The 26,477-nt window shown below is 40.7% G+C and overlaps 1 protein-coding gene across 3 annotated transcripts in view; it reads left to right on the top strand.

The window, feature by feature from the left end:
* OPHN1 (oligophrenin 1) overlaps positions 1-26,477 on the top strand; it is a 192,560-nt gene that overhangs the window by 130,716 nt on the left and 35,367 nt on the right. For all 3 annotated transcript variants that reach the window (XM_089674901.1, XM_089674900.1, XM_089674899.1), the window contains 2 exons: positions 176-317; positions 21,500-21,769. In XM_089674901.1, coding sequence (XP_089531027.1) covers positions 176-317; positions 21,500-21,769 — 412 coding nt within the window. The remainder of the gene's footprint in view (positions 1-175; positions 318-21,499; positions 21,770-26,477) is intronic.

The following is a 26,477-nucleotide window of genomic DNA, read 5'->3' as shown; positions in this document are numbered from 1 at the left end:
TTTCCCTGATGTGTTCCAGAAAACCTGTTTGGAATTTCATGTTGTTGAAAATTTCCAGAGCAAAATGGAAAAAAAAAAAAATACGTCTAGCTGGTGGTTCAAGAGCGTTGTTTGTTCAGAATTTTGACGGCGACGAGAGAGCCATTCCTAACCTCCTGTTTTTTGTTTACTTCAGATATTCTGTGGCCCACCTGAAGACAGCGCAGCCCCCCCTGTACCTCCTCCTAGGATCACCCCCAGAACCCACAAGCCTATCACTATCTCCAAACGTCCGGTCAGAGGGAGAAACGGTCTTTATCTTGGCCAGAGTGAAGAAGGTAACATGTTTAGTAGACTTCTCTGTGTACTTTTCCTGTAGAAGGAATGTGTTTTCAAAGATGAGCGTGGTTTCAAGTCAAACTGCAAAACTTAAATTATAAAAGCCTGTCATGCTGGGACACAGTCATGGCTTCTTGTTGCATAGCTTGCTCATGGTCCATGGTTCTAATTCTGTGATCCATTAGAAAGGTAGATCGAGGTAGAGTGCACAACCTTCATCAGGTTAAAGCGTATCCAAACCCAAGGGCAAAAATGGAATATGCCGCAGCTGAACACTCCTTTGGTGTGATGGATACATTTTGTTTTAATTTTTTTTGGCTAAGAACATATTTTTAGCAAGTACATAGTGTTGTGGTGGTTTATGTAAGGATATATTATTTATAAAGGGCGTGTCCCTTTCCCTTAGATGAAATATTACAGTGCCTCCAGCCGTTAAAATACGGCAAATATTTAGTAAACCAATAATTTGGACACCTTGATAATTCGATCACCACTTATTATTATACCTTGAATTCTTTTAGCCAATATGATTTCGTACCATACACACAAAATTTGCCTTATAATAGATAAATATAAAAATTTATTTATGTACAAAAATTATATATATATTAACACAAAACACAAAAGACTGGTGATAAATGAATATTGGTACACACAATCAAAAATATATCCTACCAATGTAAGACACAATAATAAGGTCTCTAACTAATTTCATCAATCACAAACTTTAAATGATATGATATTTATTAAATTTATTAATAATTAATAATTTCGAATATCTCAAAGGTTATATTCTTACATGCCGTGGCCATAGGCTTGCAAGAAGTAAGCCCTTGATATATGATACTCTGGTTATTAATATTCAATAAATTATGAAATATGGAAAAATTTATAATGTGGCAATAAACAATTTTTTTTAACAGTAACACAGTATCTGACTACATATATCTAACTATCCAATATTGTTGTAATACACTAAGGTAATTTTATGATTCTACACAACAGAGAAAGTAATTAATACAAATCAAATAAACATCTCACCACACCCGGACGTCAGACTAGGCAACTCTCCCGTGGATTTAGCTGGCAGTGGAACGCCTTTAGACTGATATATAGGCAAGTGAGAGATTCAATAGGGGAGAATGTAGGAAGTTATAAGTTTAGAGGTTTAAAGTTTTAGGAAGTTTGAAAAGATTGAAGAGTAGTTATTTCAGCAGAGATCTTCTTCAGATGTCAGGTCTTTCCATGAGGTCTTATGAGGGTTCTTCTTTTTCATGAGGTTTTTTTTTATGTTACAGCACATGGGCTTTTTATATCCACTAGTCCATTGTTCTAAGATACCTTCCCACCAGGCTTCCTGATTGGCTAGTTGAGAAATGTGTGTACATAAGCTATTTCTCACCTGCCCGCCAGGTGGCGGTCATGTATCACAGAACAATGTGAGTATTTGATATGACTCATATCTTGGGTGGAATCTTCAGGTAATTTCAGGAATAAAATATACAGCACTTTCCAGATATAGCAGTGATCATACCTATGATATTCTAAATAGGGACCATGGAATATAGGTGTATATTCGGTTATTCCTCCTTGAAGTATCATCCTGTTTGTTTCTTGATAAGACATGTAACTAATGCTAGTTTATAATACATCTTACTTCCCATCATCTCAATACTCAAGTTAGTGATATATAGTTCCCATTGCTGAGTATTTAGTGGTGTTTAAAGTCTATGACATCTTATTCATAATCTGTTTTTGTAGTACATTTTTGTAATGATATACAGTGAACTTTTAAACTTAAATGTCCTGAATTTCACCCCTTGGTTTCAGCATCAACATTTCCTCTGTTGTAGGGAAAAAATCTCTGTTTGCCTAGCCCTTGTATCGGACTCATAGTAAACAATTGTTAATGCTTTCACCCTTGGTGAACAATAGTAGATAGTAATAGTTTCAGAGGTCTGTTGGTTCATCACACTCTACAAGGTTTGGGTAAGCTCTCAGACAATCAGTTTGGTTCCTCTATTGTCATGTCCAGACCTTGTATATGTTTACCTGCTTATTGAAGTCTGAATAATGGTGTTTGATCACCTGAGAACTTTAAAATAGTATTGTCTCTAGGAGGAAAGAAAAACAATCCCTTTACCCATTACATTTCTCTAGCTAGATGGTTCAACCAAGACAAAATTAACTCTTAGCATCCGGCTATTGCTGAGCTGTTTGCCATATAATATTATGTCTTGATAAAAGTCATATTTTTGAGACATGATTCAAAAGCCCACAACAAAATCCCCCTTTGTTTGGGGTACAGGCACGTGTATAGGGGTGTCTGTGTCGCAAAACATGAGTGGGGCTTTTGGCTAGAGTGATTGTTCGTCTTCTCCGGTGAAGTGAATGAAATAAAAAAAAATTTTTTTTTTTTTTTTTTTTATAATAAAATGGCAGCGGTGATGCTGGTTGGTCCTCAACTTGACTCGGCGTCTTTAGATGGACACTTCCGATGACGATCCTGGTCTTGTGATGAGGCCGGCCTGGCCTGGCACATCCACCTTGGGGTCCATGGGTCCTCCGCACGACAGGTCTCTTAGACGGTCTCCTAGGCGGGTCTTTTCCTCTGGACTGGCCCTTGGTGGCCTGGGACATCAGGTTATCGTCTCCGGATCGATCTCTGGCATCTGGTCTTTCCCACAGGACATTATAGCTTCCTTCTAGGGTCCGGTCATTGACACCTCCGATCGCCGGTCTGGTCATAGTCTGGGCCTTCCTTTCTAAATTATTAAAATGAACAGTTTAAGTATGGGATATACCTAAAATTATATTACTGGATCCTGTAAGGCAAAAATGAGTAATATGTTTAAAGGAAATTTAAGAATGATCTCAATATCTCCAGATAGGAATTGGTGGGTTTAGTCTTCCAACAACTGCAATTGAGACTTTGGATGGCAAGCACGTAATTGATTGATGTGCACCCATCTATCACTGATTTCACCATACCGGGTAACCTGCAATTTATATGCGACCGGAGAGATTTTATCAATGATAGAGAACGGACCTTTCCAAGATGGAAGGAATTTCCGTTCCTTGATCTGGTCTCTTGCAAAGTTGTATAGATAGACCTTGTCACCAATCTCATATTCCTTCTTGGAGGTTTTGAGATCATAGTATGTCTTAGCACTAGTTGCAGCTCTTTCCAAATTTCGCTGGGCAAAGGCAAAAGCATATTGCAGATGTTTACGTAAATCCTCTATGTATTGGTGTGTGGTGGTAGCATTGATCAAATTTTGATCTGTAGTGCGATACAATAAGTGCTGGGGCAGTACCATCCGTCTACCTGTCATCAGTTCAAAAGATGACATTTTTGTAACTGTATTCGGAGTAGCCCTCAACGCCATCAGGACCAGCGGGAGTTTGACATCCCAATCTTTGCCTGTTTCCTTAACAAATTTCTTAAGGACATTAACGATGGTCTGATTGTATCGTTCTACACCACCACTAGAGGCTGGCCGATAGGCGATATGCAATTTCCTTTTAACCCCCAAAATTTTCCACAATTTGGCCATCACTTCGCTAGTGAAGTGCGATCCTCTATCAGACTCTATCCTCTGAGGTAAACCAAAACGAGAAAATACATGATTTATTAGCAATGCGGCACATGTCTCGGAGCTGTTATTTGGTGCTGGTATACATTCGACATACTTGGTGAATAAACATGTAACTGTTAACATATACCGATTTCCTCGTGAAGATTTTGTTACTGGCCCAATAAAATCCATCTGAAGGTCTGACCAAGGCATACATATCCCCCTCTTCTGGAGAGGTGCTCTGTGAGTTGGCTTGGTAGGTTGAAATTGGGGACATATTAGGCAACCTTGGCAGTATTCCTTCACATCACGTAACATATGAGGCCAGTAGGCATAATCCCGCAGGATCTCATACGTGATCTTTTCCCCACGATGACCGGAAGTGGGAGCATCATGGGCATGCTGTAGCATCAAACCTCTAAATTTAAGTGGGACGACCCATTGTTGTACGCCACCCTTCGAGGTTCGTATCAACAATCCCTGGTATAAAGAGAATTGGGATTTGGATTTCATTAAGATACGTAAATCCTCCTTCCCACTACATACTTCCTTATTTATGGGATTTTGGTTGGGATCTTCTATATGACTATAAAACAAGCCAATTATTGGGTCTTCTTTTTGGGCAGTAATTAAATCCTCACTAGGAGAATCGTGACTCCACTGTAATGCATTTGGATCACCAGCTGTTCTGGCCTGTTGCCTGGTGACAGCTTCGACCTGTACGGTACCTAAAAATTGGTCAATGTCTAACAGTTCACCGGTGATTGCCCCTTCCTTGGCTAGAGAATCGGCCAGATCGTTCCCTTCTTTCTCGGCACCTAGAACCTTGGAGTGGCCTTTGGTCTTCTTGAAGTGCAGGGTGAGATCATTGGACCTTACCAGTTCATCGATGTGACAAAAGAGCTTACCATGTTTCACGGGTTTGTGATTACTCTTGTTCATGTTGTTTCGCTTCCACCTAGGAAAATACTCCACAAAACTATTCCTGACATAATTGGAATCGGTTATGATGGCACACTCTCTGATGTTGAACTCTATAGCCATCTCAACTGCTCTAAGAATTGCAGTAAGTTCAGCAACCTGACTGCTTTTTGGTCCAAGTTTGTATCCCACAGAAATTGGGGTGACACCTTGGGTCCAAACGATTCCAATACCTGCCACTAGTTGGAGCTGTTCCCCATCCTTGCGATGAAAAGCACAACCATCCACATATACACACGGCAGCTGTTTACAGTATTCTTCATCGTAAACCTTGTAGGGAGAGAACAGTTGTTCTTCCAGAAAGTCAGTGTCCGGGGCCTCCATAACAGGCGTAGTTGCGGAACAATCATGGAGCTCGGCTAGGCCCTGGGCTACTGGACTTTCCTTGTTCTGTTTGTACCGAATTTCAAGAGGCCACCCTTGCAAAGACAAAGTCCAAGCAGTGATGCGGCTATTAGACACATTTCCTCCCTTGATACGTTCACTCTTTAAATACTGTAAAGGCTGGTGTGCCGTTTCAACAATGATTCTCTCTCCCTGAATGTAACTGCGAAAATTCTGTAATGCCCACACGGTGGACAATAGAGCTTTTTCACAGTCACTGAACTTTACTTCAACCGGGGACAAAGTTTTACTGGCATAGGCAATCACCTTACTGACATCATCACGTTTCTGGTAAAGAACAGAACTCATACTTACCTGCGTAAACCCTGTCTCTAGATAGAAATTTTTACCCCCTTCGGGATATCCGAGACACGGAGCTTGTGTGAGACGTTCCTTTAACTCCTTCATGGCGTCCTCCTGTTTCTTACCCCACGACCATTCGACATCCTTCTTCAGTAGGTGAAGCAGTGGCTTGCTTATCTCGGCGTAATTATCAATAAACTTACGCGAGTAGTTTACCATACCTAGGAAGGATCTCAATTCTTTAAGGTTAGTAGGGACTTTACAATTCAGAACCGCCTCAACTTTCTTCTTTTGTGGGTTCAAACCTTCAGCAGTAACTTCATGGCCTAGGAAGTTTACCTTCGTGCGACACCACTGGGCTTTTTGTAAGGACAGTTTAACTCCTGCTGCTTTTAATTGGCCCAGGACATGCCGAAGTTCTGTAATGTGTTTGGCCATATCAGTACTTTTGATCAGGATATCGTCCACATATGCCAACGTCCCCCTTTCGAAGGCGTCTGGCATGGCCTTGTGCATGAACACAGCAAATTCATGTCCGGAATTTATGAATCCGAAAGGCATTCGTACCCAACAATATTGTCGATTCCCAAAACTGAAGGCCAGTTTGTATTGGTCTTCCTCACTCACCTTTATGGTCCAATACCCCTGTGCACAATCCAAAGCTGTGAAAACTTGGGATCCTTGGAGCTGGGCGAGACACTGGTCTATGTATGGGACAGGCCATCCTGACATGTACACACGCTTGTTTAGCTGACGGAGGTCAGCGCACAGACGCCATTGTCCATTGGGTTTTAAGATACCCAGGATCGGGTGGTTGTAGGAGCTGTGGATGGGCCTAATTATACCCCTTTCATGTAACTTCCTGATAATCTCAGCTAGAGATTCATAGGAAGCTAATGGTAACCTATACTGTCTTACGAATACTGGTGGGGCATCTGGATCTGTTTGGATCCTAGCGATGTGTAGGTCAGTAGTCCCACAATCGTAAGAATCCTTGGCAAAGATCTCTTGGAATTCAAGGAGAAGCTCTCGGAGCAATTGTCGGTCGAGATCACTGGCACACGCGTCGGCGAGGGCCACCATCTCTTCCACTAACTCCTTGAATCCAGGAAAGCTTTCCGGCTGACCTATCTCATATGCCTCTTCAAGTTTCGTGGTGAGGTCATTGGGTATGTGATGTGTGTGTGTGTTCTCCTGCCATCCAGGTTCTTTGGGGTACTCTTGTTCTTTGATTGGGTGATCAAAGACAATTGATGTCTCTTCGATTCGACAGGTGCCATCTTTAGAATCGAATGGATAAATGGACTCTATGGTGAAAATACCCTCTGGTAATGAATGGAATGTTTGTTCAATTAATTGTTCCTCCGACAAATATTCATCGGGGATGAGTCCAATCACCTGGTTAGTGACCCCAAAGGTGTAATATTCAGTCTCTACCGCTAGACCAATAAGGGTCTCTTTGGGTAAGACGATGTCCTGATTGGACAGATTATGTACGTAAATGTACATCGGGGATTGATGTGTGTTGACTAGGGGCGTGTGTGTAATGTTCAGTCCCTCCCCCTGCATTTTATGGGAGAGGCATACCAATGCATCTGACCCCTTCAGTCTATGTCCCTTTTTAACTTGGATGGAGAGTATGAAATTATTTATGCCCTTAGGAATTGTAATCTTTTGGGCTACCTGGACTTCAACAGCATAAGGCATCTGTTGCTGGGATTTTAAAGCTAAGTCCAGATTTTGGTATTTTTCGGGGTCCCCCTTTAGTCGACTCCATAAACAGTCATTAATTAGGTCGACTTGCATTGCAAAGCGATGTAATATATCGTTGCCAAAATAAATTTTAGTTTGGGGATTATCCAAGACTAGGAACACATGGGTGGCTGTTTTGTTTCCTACAGTGACGTTTAAGAGACACCTAGCCATTGAATTGTGATCATCAGAGTCATCAAGGGAGTCTGAAATCCAATGACGCTGAGGTGTGGAGAAACGGATCATTTCCATTTCAGTCAGGTGTTTTATCAACCCATGGCTTACAAAGCTGTGTTCCTGTCTCAAATCTAGTTTGGCATATTTTGACCTATTAAGACCATTTATCCGGATGGGGATAAACAAGTCGCTGTTAACCCTTTCAATACCTGTCAAGAATTGGGTGTGATCTCCCCCTTTTCTTGGTTTATCCTCCTGATGAAAAGATATCGTAAGGATGTCATCTTGGAGGGAAATATCTTTTATTTTCTCTTGGGGAATTCTAAAAATGTGTTCCTCATCTCTTCTGATAGGGTTACAGTCATCAGGTTTGATAACCGTTACATCAGGAAGTTGGCTGTTCCTGAAATGGATTTCTAATGATCCAGGCCTTTCTTCCACCAGGTGGCAGTGTTGTCGGGAATGGGGAGTTTTAAGTTTCCCATATTTAATTGGGGTATTTACCTGTGACCACAGGACTTGGTTCACACAATCAACTATGGTGTTCAGCCTTTTTAGGAAGTCCATCCCAATTATCATGTGGTGCTGTGATATGCTAGCAATGATGATGGGGTGTCTCAGTTCCTTATTACCCAGTTTCAGTTTAAGCCAGGCGGTACCCATGACTTGTAACGGGTCTCCACCTACACCAATCAATGAGCTGTCAAAACTTTTAAGTCTCGGCTTGGTGGGCATGACATTCGCCACTTTGTCAAAATGTTCCTGTGACATGATGGTTGCTTGGGATCCAGTGTCTATTAAGCCGACAATCGAAAGATCACTGGCATCCTGCACCTGCACCGTGGCATAATATCTCCCATCAGATTCAGTCAGCTCACACATGAAATTGGTGTGGTTGAAGATCTGTGGGCCCTTCAATAACATATGACTGGCTCTTATCTCACCGCATGTGGTGGACACATTACCCTTATCCTCCCTGGTGGGATTCTTGGACTGTCTCAAGACAGAAGCACAACTAGAAGTTGGTGCTCCGTCTGGCTTGTCAATCCCGACGACTTCCGATGCCGCGACTATATTAGGGGCAATAGATGGACACTGAAAAACAGGAGAATCATTAATAACCAACAAATGGTCCCCCCTTGCCTGAGAACTAGCTTCTCCATTAGTAGGCGTGTCAGGGACGGGGCACACATCTCCTGTCATTTGACTCAGTGTCCTCCCCTGTTGGTTTAAGGCTTGGTTGCCTGTTAATTCTGTGACCCTTGGTTGGTCACAGGAGCTGCTCCTAAAAAAGGATTAGATGGAAATTGAGTGACAAGCCTGTCCATTTGTTCAGCCATTTTGCTGACCTGTGCCTCTATTTGTCCAATACGCTCAGAGGAGTCATTCTGTTGATTCTCCCTTTTCCTATACTTGCGCTTGTATTTTGGACGAGACTGGTAATGAGACTCAGAGTCAGAACTACTGCTCTGGTCCCGACGCCATTGTTCTCTCTGAGGTTTTGGGGTCTCCCTGTTATTAAAGGGAGCCTGGGGTACTGTATCCCCCCTTTGAGCCTGAGGGTGTTCTTGGCGTGGAGGAAATCTTTGGAAGTCGGAGTTTTTATTAAAATTGGGATTCTTATTGTAATTATGGGGCCTGTTGAAATTGGGGTTCCCATAAAAATTCCCATGTTGGTTTTGGCGAGGATAATAGAACCTCTGAGGATACCATTGCCTCCTTTGATTTTCATCACTGTACTGGCCCTTACCATACTTTTTATTCTTCTCACTTCCACTACCGTAGTTCCCTGGCTTTTGCCTATCCTTTCTCACCCACTGGTTTTGGGGTGCAAAGTTATGGACCTCCTTCACTTGCTGGGTTTGAGGTGCAAATCTAGGGGAACCATTGGTTTTACCCCCACGGACTACTTCCGCATATGATTTCTTCTCTGCCTGCACATTTGGATTTGGAGGGGAAACGGTAGTGGCTGCTACTATCTTGGGGCTACTTTTAGGTTCTCTTTTTATCCCGCCCTCACTGGACTGTTGGATCGAGAATAAATAGTCACTCTCTCTCACCAACCAATCAAGAGAGCATCCCTTTCTGTAATCCTTTGCAAGTCCCAATTTTATGTAAGCAGGTAATGCTTCATAGAATAGTGTCTTGAATTCTGGCTGGTTAGGATTGGGATCCTTTTCAGCCAGGAAATAGGCATTTCTGAGGACAGCCAGAAATTCTGCAGGGCTTTGGTGAGGACCACACTTTAAATTGTAGGCCGCAGCCTTGGCAGAGGTTACAGTTTTATAAGGCCCAAATTCCATGTGGCACTTATGTTTAACCTCTCTCCAGGACTGATTGGAATAGGCCCTCAAGGTCTCAAAGAATTGCCGGTATTTCTCCTCAAACACCCATGGCAGCAATTCTATTTTGGTGTGGTCATCTCTAATGCCCAGAATCTCTAACGTCTGTTCATATGTTTTCATGTGTTCGGTGATTTCAAGGGACCCTTTTTTAGAAAACATAGGAACAGTGTCCTTCAGGAACTTAATGACCTTTGGGGTGTCATATCTCCTGAATGACCCCTGGGATTTCCCTTCCTGCCTATATGAAACCTCATATCTTTCTTCAGAGCGCTCTGGAGTGTATCTTGAAAGCTTAGGAGGTGACCTATATTCTGACCCTGACTCACTATCAGATACTTCGCTGTGATGCGGGTATCTCCGCTCATCAGCCTCTGGCTTGACTGGGTTGGTCCGTCTTTGGACCCCAGAATTTATTTGGGCCGTCAACCTTATAATCTGCTCCTCCAGAGTTTTCTGCTCAGATTTTATCAAGGTAAGTTCTGACTGGTCATGCTTATCCCCTGGGTGAACTTTAATTTTGACAGGAGATAACCTCTCTGATCTGAAGTACCTCACCTCATCTTTTAAGTCCTGATACTTCTCTTGAAGTTGTTTTAATTCCTGAAAGTTTCTTTCATATAGGTCCTGAGCACTTCGAAAGTCTCCGACCAATCTATCATAATGTTTCTCGGATTCGTCTAAACGAACACCGGCATGACCAAGCTTCCCTTTCAAAGACTCAATGTCCTGATTTTTGCTTTCTAACAAGAGGCGGGCCTCTGACAACTCTTCCCTTAGAATCCTGGTCTGCTGGGCAGCTCCAGCGGTCATGAACCATAACATGGGCCAAGCTTCTAGGAGAAGTCTGTCACGGCCTCTATCACTTTCTGCTCCAGCAAATGCCATTAAAAACCCAACAACCTGGCCCTTTTGGTTAAACAGGTCCTCAAAGGTGCCCATGGCCTGCTCTTTCTCTTCATCCACAAATTCATTATTGCTATCCCCCAAATTCAATTTCTTGCGGAGATAATTTATTACTTCATTTTCAACATACTTCTGCCAAGCACCGGCAGCTTTCCGAGCTGGCTTCATAACTTCCTGCTCAATGCCTTGAGCCGCCATATTTTCCTCGTTATGCTTGGAAGAGGTGGATCCGTGATTACTGGATGCCATTTTGATACAAAATATATGTTTGATAAAGTGTACAAATATACAATCACCAGTGCGTTTTGTGTTATGGTACGATTTCTATGGATCTCAGCAGTGCCTCCAAATTTATGTCGTGGTGGTTTATGTAAGGATATATTATTTATAAAGGGCGTGTCCCTTTCCCTTAGATGAAATATTACAGTGCCTCCAGCCGTTAAAATACGGCAAATATTTAGTAAACCAATAATTTGGACACCTTGATAATTCGATCACCACTTATTATTATACCTTGAATTCTTTTAGCCAATATGATTTCGTACCATACACACAAAATTTGCCTTATAATAGATAAATATAAAAATTTATTTATGTACAAAAATTATATATATATTAACACAAAACACAAAAGACTGGTGATAAATGAATATTGGTACACACAATCAAAAATATATCCTACCAATGTAAGACACAATAATAAGGTCTCTAACTAATTTCATCAATCACAAACTTTAAATGATATGATATTTATTAAATTTATTAATAATTAATAATTTCGAATATCTCAAAGGTTATATTCTTACATGCCGTGGCCATAGGCTTGCAAGAAGTAAGCCCTTGATATATGATACTCTGGTTATTAATATTCAATAAATTATGAAATATGGAAAAATTTATAATGTGGCAATAAACAATTTTTTTTAACAGTAACACAGTATCTGACTACATATATCTAACTATCCAATATTGTTGTAATACACTAAGGTAATTTTATGATTCTACACAACAGAGAAAGTAATTAATACAAATCAAATAAACATCTCACCACACCCGGACGTCAGACTAGGCAACTCTCCCGTGGATTTAGCTGGCAGTGGAACGCCTTTAGACTGATATATAGGCAAGTGAGAGATTCAATAGGGGAGAATGTAGGAAGTTATAAGTTTAGAGGTTTAAAGTTTTAGGAAGTTTGAAAAGATTGAAGAGTAGTTATTTCAGCAGAGATCTTCTTCAGATGTCAGGTCTTTCCATGAGGTCTTATGAGGGTTCTTCTTTTTCATGAGGTTTTTTTTTATGTTACAGCACATGGGCTTTTTATATCCACTAGTCCATTGTTCTAAGATACCTTCCCACCAGGCTTCCTGATTGGCTAGTTGAGAAATGTGTGTACATAAGCTATTTCTCACCTGCCCGCCAGGTGGCGGTCATGTATCACAGAACAATGTGAGTATTTGATATGACTCATATCTTGGGTGGAATCTTCAGGTAATTTCAGGAATAAAATATACAGCACTTTCCAGATATAGCAGTGATCATACCTATGATATTCTAAATAGGGACCATGGAATATAGGTGTATATTCGGTTATTCCTCCTTGAAGTATCATCCTGTTTGTTTCTTGATAAGACATGTAACTAATGCTAGTTTATAATACATCTTACTTCCCATCATCTCAATACTCAAGTTAGTGATATATAGTTCCCATTGCTGAGTATTTAGTGGTGTTTAAAGTCTATGACATCTTATTCATAATCTGTTTTTGTAGTACATTTTTGTAATGATATACAGTGAACTTTTAAACTTAAATGTCCTGAATTTCACCCCTTGGTTTCAGCATCAACATTTCCTCTGTTGTAGGGAAAAAATCTCTGTTTGCCTAGCCCTTGTATCGGACTCATAGTAAACAATTGTTAATGTTTTCACCCTTGGTGAACAATAGTAGATAGTAATAGTTTCAGAGGTCTGTTGGTTCATCACACTCTACAAGGTTTGGGTAAGCTCTCAGACAATCAGTTTGGTTCCTCTATTGTCATGTCCAGACCTTGTATATGTTTACCTGCTTATTGAAGTCTGAATAATGGTGTTTGATCACCTGAGAACTTTAAAATAGTATTGTCTCTAGGAGGAAAGAAAAACAATCCCTTTACCCATTACATTTCTCTAGCTAGATGGTTCAACCAAGACAAAATTAACTCTTAGCATCCGGCTATTGCTGAGCTGTTTGCCATATAATATTATGTCTTGATAAAAGTCATATTTTTGAGACATGATTCAAAAGCCCACAACAATAGAATACCTAAAAAGACCGGCTGCACTCTAGTATCGTCAGCACGCATAAAACTTTCAATAGATTGAAGCAGCTCTAGTGATAATAACAAAAACATAAAAAAAAACCAAATAAGTAAACGGTGTTCAATGTGCCAAACGTGAAGTCTCTCCTAAATCAGAGTCCATATATGTTCAGGTAAAATGATTTTCCACCATCCAGCAGGTCCTTGTAGTGTAATGAAAACACTGAGTGCTAACACCTTAATCAAATGCACACTCACCAAACTATAGGCTGTAAAAGGTAGAGATTTAGGTGTTTTCATTTTAGGGTCCTGTTAATACTTCAACATACAGGTGACATTTTAGACAGTTTTGTGCCTCCACCCTTTTGGTAACAGTTTTAACAAGGTATGAATGTACACTTGCGTACAAAATCAGCTCCATAAAGACATGGTTTGGTGTGGAGGAACTGGATTGACCTGGACAGGGCATGGACCTCAACCCTACTGAACACCTTTTGGGTTTATTTGGAATGTTCATGATGAGGCAGGTCTTCTCCAACATCAGTACCTGACCTCAAAGTGGCCCTGCAGACACACTTTGGATTGGGCTGTCCAACAAGTTGATATAGGTGCGATTGTGTTACTATTATTGTTACAGCGTGCATTTTAAACATTCTAAACATCTGGGCACTTGTAAACTTATGGAAACAGTTTGGGGAAGGTCCTTTTCTGTTCCAGCATGACTGCGCCCCTGTTCATTAGTCCAACTCCATAAAGACGTGGTTTGACCAGTTTGGTGTGAGGGAATATGAGTGGCCTCAACAATATTATTGAACACCTTTTAGGATGAATTAAAACACTGATTGTGAAGTCTTTTCATCCAACTTCAGTACCTGACTTCACAAATGGGAACAGATTCCCACAGATGCCATATAAAATCTCTTGGAAAGCCTTCCCAGAAGAGTGGAGGTGAAGGCCTTTTTCCGTTGCAGCATGACTGTGGTCCTGTGCACAAAGCCAACTCCATAAAGACATTGTTTGACCAGTTTGTGCAGGCCAGTTGAGTTCTTCTACAACCAAAGTCCTGAGGATATTTAGTCCTGATCTCCAGCCAGTTCTGAAAAATTCAAGTCTTGACCGTCACCCTAATGAACATCCCAGGCATGAATTGGAATGCCAACTGTGAGCTGGGTCTACTCCTCCAACATTGGTACCTGAGCTCACAATAGAGCCCATATTCCCAAGCACACCCATCAAAATCTTGAGGAGAGCTTGCCCAGAAGAGCAGAGGGTAGTATAATCATACATGAGGACCAACTCTATATTAATGGCCATAGTTTTGAAATGGGATGTCCAACAAACTCCATATAGGTGTGATGGTCAGGTGTCCCCAAACCTTTAGCCATACAGTGTATTTCAAAGAGATACTGTTGTTTGGATACATGTATCTTAACCACAGTGTCTTTTTTTAGATATTATAAAAAAAGCCCACATAAGTTTGCTCCTGACAGGAAATGGTGAGTGATATGTTGCTGGTGCACACCCCGTGATCACTACGTGCATGAGGTCTGCTTAAGGACACCCAGCCTGTGTAAATAAAACTAATTACCAATCTCTGCCTTTTATAGCTGGCGCCTCTGTTGTGGAATGTGTGTGAAATTCACAGTGTCTGCCAGAACAGAGGGTGAGGGCTTGATATCATGTTTAGGTAGTGAGGCTTTCCTGTGGTGTACAGAGATGGAATCTGAGTAACGGGGTTCTGGTGATGGATGAGCGTATCATGGAAAGCGGAGTGTGAACAAGTGGAAAGAAGCTTCAGGGTGGCAATACTTGTGAGGTTGTAACTGGTGTAACATATGGAATCACTTCATTAGATTAATGTGACTGTCGGCAAATTGTTTATTAGTAGACATGATGGGCACAACACATGGATCGGCAATGAAATTCATACACTTGAAGATACATTATTTTCATGTATCTTTGGTCTGGGCACTTAACATGCATGGTTCTCTTCTTTCCTCCAGTATTGGATGGTCCTTGCTCCTGCAAAACCAAACCTCACATAAAAACATATAAGCAAGTGCCGTTCTGTTCCATATTGTGCTTTGATATCCAAGCTGACTCCAAGGGGGCAAGTCCATGACAACCTGGGCTTACAGGCAGTGGGTTGAATGATGCTGGACGTCATTCATTCCAGAAGAGGGATGGTGATGGAGGGTGCAGACTGAAGCCCTGCAGGGGAGTATTATTGTGGACACCCCTTTTTTTATTTTAACTTTTCGAGGGTTGAATGAAATGGTTCTAATGCTCTAATTTTTTTATATTTTGGCTGGAGTTGTGTTTTAACATGACAGGCTAAGTTGTTGAAGACTTAAAGGCATAGTCCACCTTTCGCAGCATGTTTCTGGTATGCCCATATTTAGGGTGTTACATGATGCCAGTCCCCAGGCCCCCCCTGCAGGCTTCTGTTTAGTTTTATCTCAGCCACATCATCCATTCACATGGATCTGTGCATAGATATGCAACCGTGGAAGAGGATTTGGTAGATCTTAGTGTAGCACAAGCGTGGAGACTTCACTGTACTTATAGTCCTTAGATACTTTTTCCAGCTCCATTGATGAAGGTCTGTACCTTTTTTTAATTGTTTCCTTCTGTTTAATTTCATCTCAGCCACTTCATCCATTCACATAGATCTGTGCATGGAAGTGCAACCATGGCAGAGGGATTGGTAGATCTCAGTGTAGCACAAGCACGGTGACATTACCTCACTTCTACTCCATTGACCTTTCTCCAGGTCCAAAGCTGAAGGTTTGTACCTTGGTATGGACTTGAGGCTGATGGAATACCCTAAAATAGCCCATGTAGTATACCTGTGATCCACTGATTGTGGTTGGAATGCTTTGTCGGCTGAAAAGTAAAAATTAATAAATGCTAATTTTTTTTTTTCTTTTTACAATGTACATATATTAATATTTATTTTTTAAAACAAATCTGGAATATACCTTTTAATCCAGTGATAATCAGCTAGACCGTGAGGTGCAAATGTTTCCCTAATCTAATTTGTATCTGCATGGTTATCAATCAAGGCCATCTAGGAGTTCAGCTTGATTGCAAGCAGTCTGAATTTTAAACCTAACTGATTCGAACTTGAGAAAGGGTGGGGACACCCAAAACTGCCATTCCTATTTTTGTTCATGTGTACTAAATCGCACTAGAAAAAACATATAGGGGACCAGGAGAGACCACCTAAAAAAAGAGGCTTTACAGGAGAACCAACCGCAGTGTAACCGAACGTAATATACTTTAAGATCAAACTGTACAAAACATTACATTGGTCTGGCTGACCTAATTGATCCTCCAATCATTTTTAAGGTCTGATAAAGTTATCACCTTGGGTTACAAGAGCCCAGGCCCATTGCACACATGCATGCACACTGCCATGCACACACTAGATCAGAATATAGTAGATGATAATTCTTCTAAAGCCATCAGTCCAAAGGAAAGCGAGATTTCAAGGCATCACTTAGAGCCGACTGTGGCCGAACGCCATCCAGTCATTTGACCGACAATGTTGCTGTAACACTTTCCTGGCAATGATGGCTTATGACCGAGAGCTGTGAAGCAATAGCTATGAGGCTAGTTGGCACGTTCAAACAGATATTGCGGTAAGCTTAACCGTGTCTTGTCCTGCTGTTCATCAAGGCTTCAGATACATTAGATAATAGTCCATCTAGAAGTATATATTTAGCAGGATTTGGAGCAGATAGTGTAGCCTACATCTAACTGGATCAATCCAAAATTCAATAATAGAGTTTGCGGTTCTGTACAATAAGTGCTGACTGATCAAAAACACTGCATTGCTGGGTCAAGGAATTACTAGTCACAAAGCGGTGTTCAGTCAGTTCATCCAGCGTCTAAAGAGGCTGCAGCAGCTCTGATAGCAACAGGTCAAGTCTTTTGAGCCATGCAGTAAAGCACTTTATATAAGCATAATAATAGCAGGGAACAAAGGGTAGCTACTATAGATTAGAGTTTAGAGGAACGTTTAGATTAGAGCATTTTTTTTTTTTAGTTGCTTGTATAGCGCCGTCAATTTATGCAGCACTTTACATATATTTTGTACATTCACATCAGTCCCTAACCCTCATAGGGTGTACAATCTAAAGTCCCTAACTCACATTCATACATACACATACTAGGGCTAACGTAGAAAAGAGACAATTTACCTAACAGCATGTCTTTGGAGTGTGGGAGGAAACCAGAGTACTCGGAGGAAACCCACGCAGGCACAGGGACAACATGCAAACTTCAGGCAGATGGTGCCATGGTTGGGATTCGAACCAACGACCCGAGTACTGCTAAGTGGAAGTGCTAACCATTTAGCCACTGTGCAGCCCATATATATGTATGATGGGGCAAGGCATTAGCGCTATAGAAAAGTCGCTGACAGTTCATTCTACCCATCAGACTGCTTCACTGCAGGTAAAAGTCCACACTCAGTCTCATAGGGTATGTCTGAAGGCTCTCACCACTCTGATGGCTAGTGTTGTGTCCCCTTCAGGGCTGAATCTGCACCCTCACAAGATATCCTTGGTAATGGTTACTGCTCGCCTCTATGCTCCTCACTGAGATCCACGTACTTTCGTTAAAGCGGGGTATTCTGCCATTCAGTGGCGGTAGAGCGGGCAGCTGATGGTCACAACACCAGTGAGGACGGGGCCTGCTGCTCGTTGACACTGCCTACATCAATGCATTTCACCCATGTGACCATGAGCTTCGTTGGGACGTGCAATCCTCCAGCCTCTTACAGGGTAGTTTGCCTTTCAGCCTAAGTCTGCAGCTTCATCAAAACAGTTCCTGCGAATCCTCAAACTATCCAACTGGTATACCCTTTATAAGGGATCTCGGGTGGTGACCGGAGCCATGGAGGAGTGTATTGGCTGCCTTTTTTTTTCCTGAAGGTTTTTGTCATAAGTCTGTTATTTTCGATCCTAATTGAGAGGTCTAAAAATGATCTATCTTGCATCCACTACATAGGTTAATTTTATGTTACGAGTTTTATGTCCAAGTTCCTCCATGAACATCTTTAGATCATAAACTGAGCCATGCCATATCATAAGCACATCATCGATGTACATCAGCCATGGGCCCGTGTGACTGAGGTACATTGATGAGGCATACACAACGTCCACCTCCCACCACCTCAGGTGAAAGCAGGCATACGTGAGGAACGTGGAGCATAGAGGCTAGTGGTAACCATTACGAAGGATATCTTGTTTGGGAGTGGAATAGAGCGGATTCAGCCTTGAAGGGAACTTGATAGTAGCATCAGGGTGGTGAGAACCTTCAGGCATACCCTGTGAGACAGAGTGTAGAATTTTACCTGCTACGGCAGTGAGCAGTCTGATGGGTTGGATGGACTGAACACCGCTTTGTGACTAGTAATTCCTTGACCCAGCAATGTAGTATTTTTGATCAGTCAGCACTTACTGTACAGAACTGCAAGGTCTATTATTGAATTTGGATTAATCTAATTAGATGTAGGCTACAATATCTGTTCCAAATCCTGCTAAATATATACATCTAGATGGACTGTTGGACTGTTATCTAATGTATCTGAAGCCTTGAATACATAAAAAACTTCCAATGCACTGTTCCAAATTATTACGCACAGTAAGTTTCAAAACACTTTATAGGTTGTAGAGAACTGAAAATTGTCATTTGTTGTGTTTGCAGCATATTTACTGAAATCAAAAGCTATTTCAATCAAACTTTTAACAACATTTTAACTTTTTAAACATTTTAACAGGTCATGTTACATTGTAACATAGGACTCCTTATTTAATAGCAGCTTCACAAGTCTTGCATCCATTGAACTTGTGAGTTTTTGGACAGTTTCTGCTTGAATTTGTTTGTAAGATGTCAGAATAGCCTCCCAGAGCTGCTGTTTGGATGTAAACTTCCTCCCACCCTCATAGATCTTTTGCTTGAGGATGCTCCAAAGGTTCTCAATAGGATTGAGGTCAGGGGAGGATGGAGGCCACACATGAGTTTCTCTCCTTTTATTCCCATAACAGCCATTGATGCAGAGGTATTCTTTGCAGCATGAGATGGTGCATTGTCATGCATGAAGATGATTTTATTACGGAAGCATAGTTCTTCCTTCTGTACCAGGGAAGAAAGTGGTCAGTCATAAACTCCACATACTTTGTAGAGGTTATCTTTAAACCTTCAGGGGCTCTAAAGGGGCCGACAAGCTCTGTTCCCATGATTCCGGCCCAAAACATGACTCCACCACCGCCTTGCTGACGTCGCAGTCTTGTTGGAACAGGGTGGCCGTCCACCAACCATCCACTACTCTATCCATCTGGACCATCCAGGGTTGCACGGCACTCATCAGTGAACAGGACTGTTTGAAAATTAGTCTTCGTGTATTTTTCTGCCCAATGCAGCCGTTTCTGCTTGTGAGCATTGGTTAGTGGTGGCCGAATAGAAGGTTTATGCACAGTTGCAAGACTCTGGAGGACTCTACACCTTGATGTCCGTGGGACTCCAGAGGCACCAGCAGCTTCAAATATCTGTTTGCTGCTATGTAATGGTATTTTAGCAGCTGCTCTCTTGATCCGATGCATGGATCTGGCAGAAATCTTCCTCAATGTGTATTTATCTGCACGAACCCGTCTGTGCTCTGAATCAGCCACAAATCTCTTAATAGTGCGATGATCACGCTTAAGTTTTCGTGAAATATCTAATGTTTTCATACCTCATCCAAGGCATTGAACTATTTCACTCTTTTCGGCAGCAGAGAGATCCTTTTTCTTCCCCATATTGCTTGAAAATGGTGCTCTGCTTAATAATGTGGAACACCGTCCTTTAGTAGTTTTTCCTTAAATTGGGCTCACCGGCCAATCTAATTATCACAGGTGTCCGAGATTGTTTTCAGTGATCAAAAGAGCCCTGACACACAATGCCATCCATGAGTTAAACTGAAAAACAAAATATTTCATCTTTGTGACACTTAAATAGAATTTGCATAATAATTTGGAACGCGGTGTACTTGTTTATTACTTTCTATAGTAAAAAACATAATATGGTGCCCAAAATAAAATATTTCATATATATAATTGCCTTAATGCAATCCAGTAAAATAAAAATCAAACAATGTCTGTGTTGAGTGAACAGTCCTCTTGATAAATAAAAAAAGAAAAACAACTTGTGCCGCCAAATGAATGAAACAACGGTGAATATTAATATATTATGCGCTCACCTCCTATTTAGCCTAATGTGAATTTAGGCTAAAATCACTTTTTGTCCTAAAAGGACAGATGAAAACTCCTCCTGCTCCAGATCTCCTACTCAGATGGTTCCATGTTGCAGTATGCTAATAATCCACCTGGTGTCTCTCCAAAGTGCTGCTCCCTATGATGGATATGGGTGGATGGATTCCTCACTATCACCTCCAGGGGTCTATTCCTCTTTATGTCCCCTCCAGAGCTCCACATACATGGTATCAAAAAGAAAATGAGAAATAGTGCCTTATCCTTTTAACCATTTTATTAATCCAATAAACAGTCCCACTCACATTAAGAACAATTAAAATGTGCCTGTGATAAATGCCTTTGTGTGTGCTCTGCACACTTCCTATACTCGCCGTAAGCAAGCCGACAGAACGTGGTGACATCAGAGCCCCTCCCCTACGCGTTACGCCACAGGGTCACGTGGCTTCATCAGGGGGATTTGATTGCAATCAAACCGCAACATTGTTGGTCAGATGACAGGATGGCGTTGGGCCATAGTCGTGTCTAAGTGAAGCCTTGAATTCTCTTTCCTTCAGAAGATAGTACATTCATCTAAAGCTGTCAGTCATATCTAGTGTGTGCATGGCAGTGTGGATGCATGTGTGCGATGGACCTGAGCTCTTGTAACACAAGGCGATAACTTTATCAGACTTTGTTTTAATGGAGATTGGAGTATCGTTTAGGTCAGCCAGACCAATTTATTGACCAAACCAATAAAAATGGCATTTTTTAGGATGGCTTTCCTGATGGTGAAAACAATGGACCATGCCGGTATGATGTGAGTTGAGACAACCACTTGTAGTCTCCATCATAAGCACAGCAGGGACTCCACGTTGTCACCCTATAACTGGAATTGTCTAAACAAGAATCTTCATGGCAGGATTACCAGGGATTATTTAAATGAAAGCTACAGATTTTAAACCGGATTAAAGATGACTTTTGAGATGAAAGCTTTTAAAGATTGAGTTCACAGCTGCTTTACAAGTTCCATTCATTAGCTGTGGTATTGCGAATCAACAGCAATTAAGGGCTAGGCTTAGAATTATTTTTTTTCCACTTGTGTGACACACAAACAACCCTAATTTACAAGTGCTAAATATAGCCCAGGAATATATTAATTTGTTTGTAGTACTTTTATTTTCAGTTTCCAAAAATTCATTTCAAAGTACTTTGTGTCCTCTCTTCAGATGATAGCTTTTCTCAGAATGGAAATGGTGTGATCACAAACAGCGAGCACCCACTCCCTGTGCAACGGAAGAAGCCGGGCCCCCGGGTGGACGGACAGAGCCCCTCAGAGCAGCATTCTGATGTAAATGTGGCCAAGATGGTCTCCATGATGCAGGACAGAGGAGCCAAACCCAACGCCAACCAAGTCAATGGAGAACTACCTTTGTACTCCATGCCCAACAAAGTATCTCCTGTGTATGCCAAGCGGCCTTTTGTCCGTCCCAGAGAAGGTGAGACTCGGCTTAGGGCTTTTGGAGAGATTCACTCTCTTTATTTGCTCCAATGACCATTGACACTCGGACAAATTTATTATGAATTGTGAGTTGTAACCAAAATAGGTGTAGAGGGGAGGTCTTCCACTAAGGACACCTCTTTGTGATAACTGTATAAAGCTAGCCATACACTGGTAGACTTTTTAGAATGAATGTTAGTACAAACATTCGTATGACAATTCACTTTACATTTGATGACTTGAAGAATGCCATTCAAAAGTATTTCACTGTGACCATAACTTGTAGAAAAGCTTATTGGCATCTCTGAGCAATCACCCCACATGTCTCCAGGGCCAGCACTAAGAAGAACCGGTCCCTCTGGTGTACACATGTAGAGAAAGCAAGAAAGAAGCACCACTGGAAGAACAGCCCAAGTGTATAGAGCAGGGGTCTTTTCAAACAAAGGGCCAGTTTAATGTCCTTCACACTTTAGGGGGGCCGGAGTGAGGCCAGTGGGGGTAGAAAATGTCCAATGCCAAACATTAGTGAGAACAATCATGGCCTCAGGGTTGGTGGTCAGTAAAAGGAGGAGTAGTGCCACATCAATGGTATCAGTGGAAGAGATGGTGCCCCATAATTTGTGTCAGGTTTGAGGAATAGTGCCCCATCATTGACACTAGTGGAAGGAATAGTGCCCCATCATTAGTGTCAGGAATTATGCCCCACTGTTGGTCTCAGTTGGAGGAGTAGTGCCAGATAAAGGCTAGCAAAGGGCCACATTTGGCCCTCAGTCCACAGTTTGGAGACCACTAGTATAGAGGAATCAAAACTGCTTCAGCCCATTTCCTCCCAGACCATGTCTCTGACGTGTCTTATCCCACCTACAGGGCTTAGTCACGTGGATGAGGCGAAATGCATCAGAGATGTGGCCTGGCAGGAGCTGGGCTAAAGCCGTTTTGCTTCCTCTATACACTCAGGCTGTTTCTCCAGTGTGTGTTGGTTGCATTTTGGAGCAAATGGACTTTTTCGAGCAAAAACACAGTCACTGTTACAAAATTTGATAATTTGAGAAACATTTACCATTGTTCTCCTTCACATTTTCACATTACCATGGTTGAAAATGAAGGTTGATTTGACCCTCCTAACAATTAGAAAATAAAAAGAATGTCCTTTTTAAAATGAAAAATTTCAAAAAAATTATTTTTTTCTATGGCTGGCTTAAGATGTAATTTCCCTACGTTTAGGGAGATTTCCTCTCACTTCGAGTTGGGTCTACAGGACAGGGAGTAAAGGGAATTCTCCCCAATGGAACACAGATGGCAAACCATAAACTGGCAGAGGCCTACTCTATCCGACAATAATAAGAAAAAGTTTTAGGTATTACTGTACTTTTTCTTACACCTTTTGCTGCCAGAGCCTTTTTTGCATTTTTTGCACACTAAAATAATAACTTTAGGCATGAAGGTTAGTTAAACCGCCAAATGCCAAACATATATTTTCTGAAAGCATAGACCCCGTAGAATCAAATTGCTTGTGTGCAGAGTCAAAGTAAATTTTATATATATATATATATATATATATATATATTTGCAAGAAAAAGTATGTGAACCCCTTGGGATTACATGAAGTTTTGCATGAATTGGGCATAAAATGTGCTCTGAACGTCATCTAAGTCACAACAATAGAAGAACACAGTCTGCTGAACATAATACTACACAAGCATTAGATGTTGCCATGGTTTAATTGCACATAACATGTAAACATTCACAGTGCAGGGAGGAAAACGTATGTGAGGCCCTAGGTTAATGACTTCTTCCAGAGCGAATTGGAGCCAGGAGTGAGCCAACCTTGACTCCAATCAGTGTGATGATATTGGATATGTTGCTGACAGCTGTCCTGCCCTTACAAAACACACACCTGTTTTGGGTTTACTGGTTTCAAGAAGCACTGTCTGATGTGAACCATGCCTCGCAGAAAAGAGCTCTCAGAAGACCTACGATCAAGAATTGTTGACTTGCATGAAGCTGGAAAGGGTTACAAAAGTATCTCCAAAAGCCTTGATGTTCATGTGTCCACGGTAAGACAGACTGTCTACAAATGGAGAAAGTTTAGCACTGTTGCTACTCTCCCTAGGCATGGTCGTCCTGTAAAAATGACTGCAAGAGCACAGCGCAGAATGCTGCACAAGGTAAAGAAGAATCCCAGAGTGTCAGCTAAAGACCTACAGAAATCTCTGGCACATGCTAACATTTTTGTTGACACATCTACAATAAGGAAAACATTAAACAAGAATGGAGTACATGGGAGGACACCACGGAGGAAGCCATTGCTGTCCAAAAAGAATATTGCAGCACGTTTGAAGTTTGCAAAAGAGCACCTGGATGTTCCACAGCACTACTGGCAAAATATACTGTGGACAGATGAAACCAAGATTGAGTTGTTTGGGAAGAACACACAACACTATGTGTGGAGAAAAAAAGGCACAGCACACCAACATCAAAACCTCATCCCCACTGTAAAACATGGCGGAGGGAGCATCATGGTTTGGGGCTGCTTTGCTGCCTCAGGACCTGGACGGATTGTTGTCATTGATGGGAAAATGAATTCCAGAGTTTATCAAGACATTTTGCAGGAAAATGTATGACCATCTGTCCGCCAACTGAAGCGCCGCAGAGGATGGGTGATGCAACAGGACGATGACCCAAAGCATACAAGTAATTCAACAAAACAATGGCTGCAACAGCACAGAATACGCCTTCTGGAGTGGCCCAGTCAGAGACCTGACCTCAACCCGATTGAAATGCTGTGGCATGACCTTAAGAGAGTGATTCACACTAGACATCCCAAGACTATTGCTACACTGAAACAATACTTTAAAAGGTGACTACTTGTGAGCTATTATGAATGAGGTATTCAGTAAACTATTATTTCTTGTCTGTTAGTATAGTGTACTAGGTTCGCTGGCACTTACACAAACCCACTTAGTTGTGTTGCCATTATTCAATTATATAAATTAATTCAAAAATCAATTTATAGTGCCGCGCTCCTATTTAAAATCCTTAATTTAGAATATTCTCACACTTATAAATATACTAAAAGTGCTTCTGTTGATACATAAATAATATTATATCAAATAAATATCTGTGACTTATAAAAAATAAATAAGATAATATTATAAATTAATCAAGATCATAATCTGTGGTGATACATATCACATGTGATCAATTAATCAATATTGTGCAAATACATAAGTGGCTGTATATAAATTAATAAAGTGCATAAATAAAGTCTCTTATAAATATGTGCAAGTGTGCAGGTGAATTCCTTTTCCTCCCTCCAGGTGCCGTGTGATCTCAATATGCGCTCACCTTAATATTTGCCCAAATATATTTAGACAAATAGACTTTTAATCCTTCCAGGATTGATGGGATAGTGCTCATAAGCAAGATGTTCCAGGGATAATATAGATCTATTGGAATCCTCCTGTGCTCTCCTCTTTTTCCATATGCAGCTGCTCATGCATGAGTATAAACAGGCTCTATAGGTATCTCCTATTTCCCCTCCTGGGGACACCTCTTCCTCGTATACTCCTTTCACCAGTATGGGGAATATATATCAAATGAAACAAAGAAGAAAGACCATGGTGCCTTATCCTTGTATGAAAAAGTGATTTATTGCTGCCAGGTGCGATGATACACAGCAGTATATGACACTCTTGTAATACAGGTCAGCAGTGGATACAAGATCTGCAGTAGATATATGTTATACTCTGCCTTTGCCTCTCTGTCTGCCTCTGCTTCTGTTTCTGCTGGAATCGCCGAACCTCTCCGATGCAACGCCGTGACGTCAGAGCCCCTCCCCTACGCGTATTGTCACAGGGTCATGTGACTTCATCAGAGGGAAAATGATTGGACATCACGACTGGCCTATGTGAATATATATACCTCGGCCGCCATTTTATTGAAGACCACATGGGCGCGGCCATTTTCTAAGTGATATGGAGATACTATAATTAACCCCATTGTTTTCCCATGTAGATATACACTTTATATCTGTCAGACGTTGCTATTCTGATCAGCTGTATTCCATCTTCTATATGACAACATAGGTATCCTTATGCAGTACCATACACCTATATCATATATATTACTAAATGGCTTACTTGGCTAACTTCATTGTATACTTAATCAATCTTTATTATCCTATTTAATCTTTAAAATAAAATAAAAATAGAAATAGAAATAAAAATAAAAAAATAAAAATAAAAATGAAAATGAATATAAATAATAAAAATGAAAATAAAATAAAATTAAATAAAAATAAAATTTAGATAAAATTAAAGAATAAATAAATAAATAAAATATAGAAATAAAAGTAAATGAAAATAAAAATAAAAAATAGAATATAAAAATAAAAGTAAAAATAAAAATAAATATAAAAATAAAATAAAAATAAAATTAAAATAAACTAAAAATAAAAATAAATTAAAAACATTTAAAAACCCCATACATATGATTTTCTATCAGACCTGATAATTAAATGTTTATTATGATTAAAATCTCTAAGAATCCTTATCAGATCCTTATATTACCATTATCATAGAATGTTACTTACTTATAATTAGAATATTTCCCATATTTGTAATTTTATTTAGATAAACTCATATATTTTTATAAAAACTATATCTACAATTTTTCTAAAAGATATTTATAGAGAGGTGAATAAT

Source organism: Staurois parvus, unplaced genomic scaffold (genome assembly GCF_062004578.1).
Source record: "Staurois parvus isolate SC_StPar_1 unplaced genomic scaffold, SC_StPar_1.0 ptg000154l, whole genome shotgun sequence".
In the NCBI taxonomy this organism is placed as follows: Eukaryota; Metazoa; Chordata; class Amphibia; order Anura; family Ranidae; genus Staurois; species Staurois parvus.
Note: the sequence above shows the minus strand (reverse complement) of the source record. Positions and strands in the feature narration are given on the sequence as shown.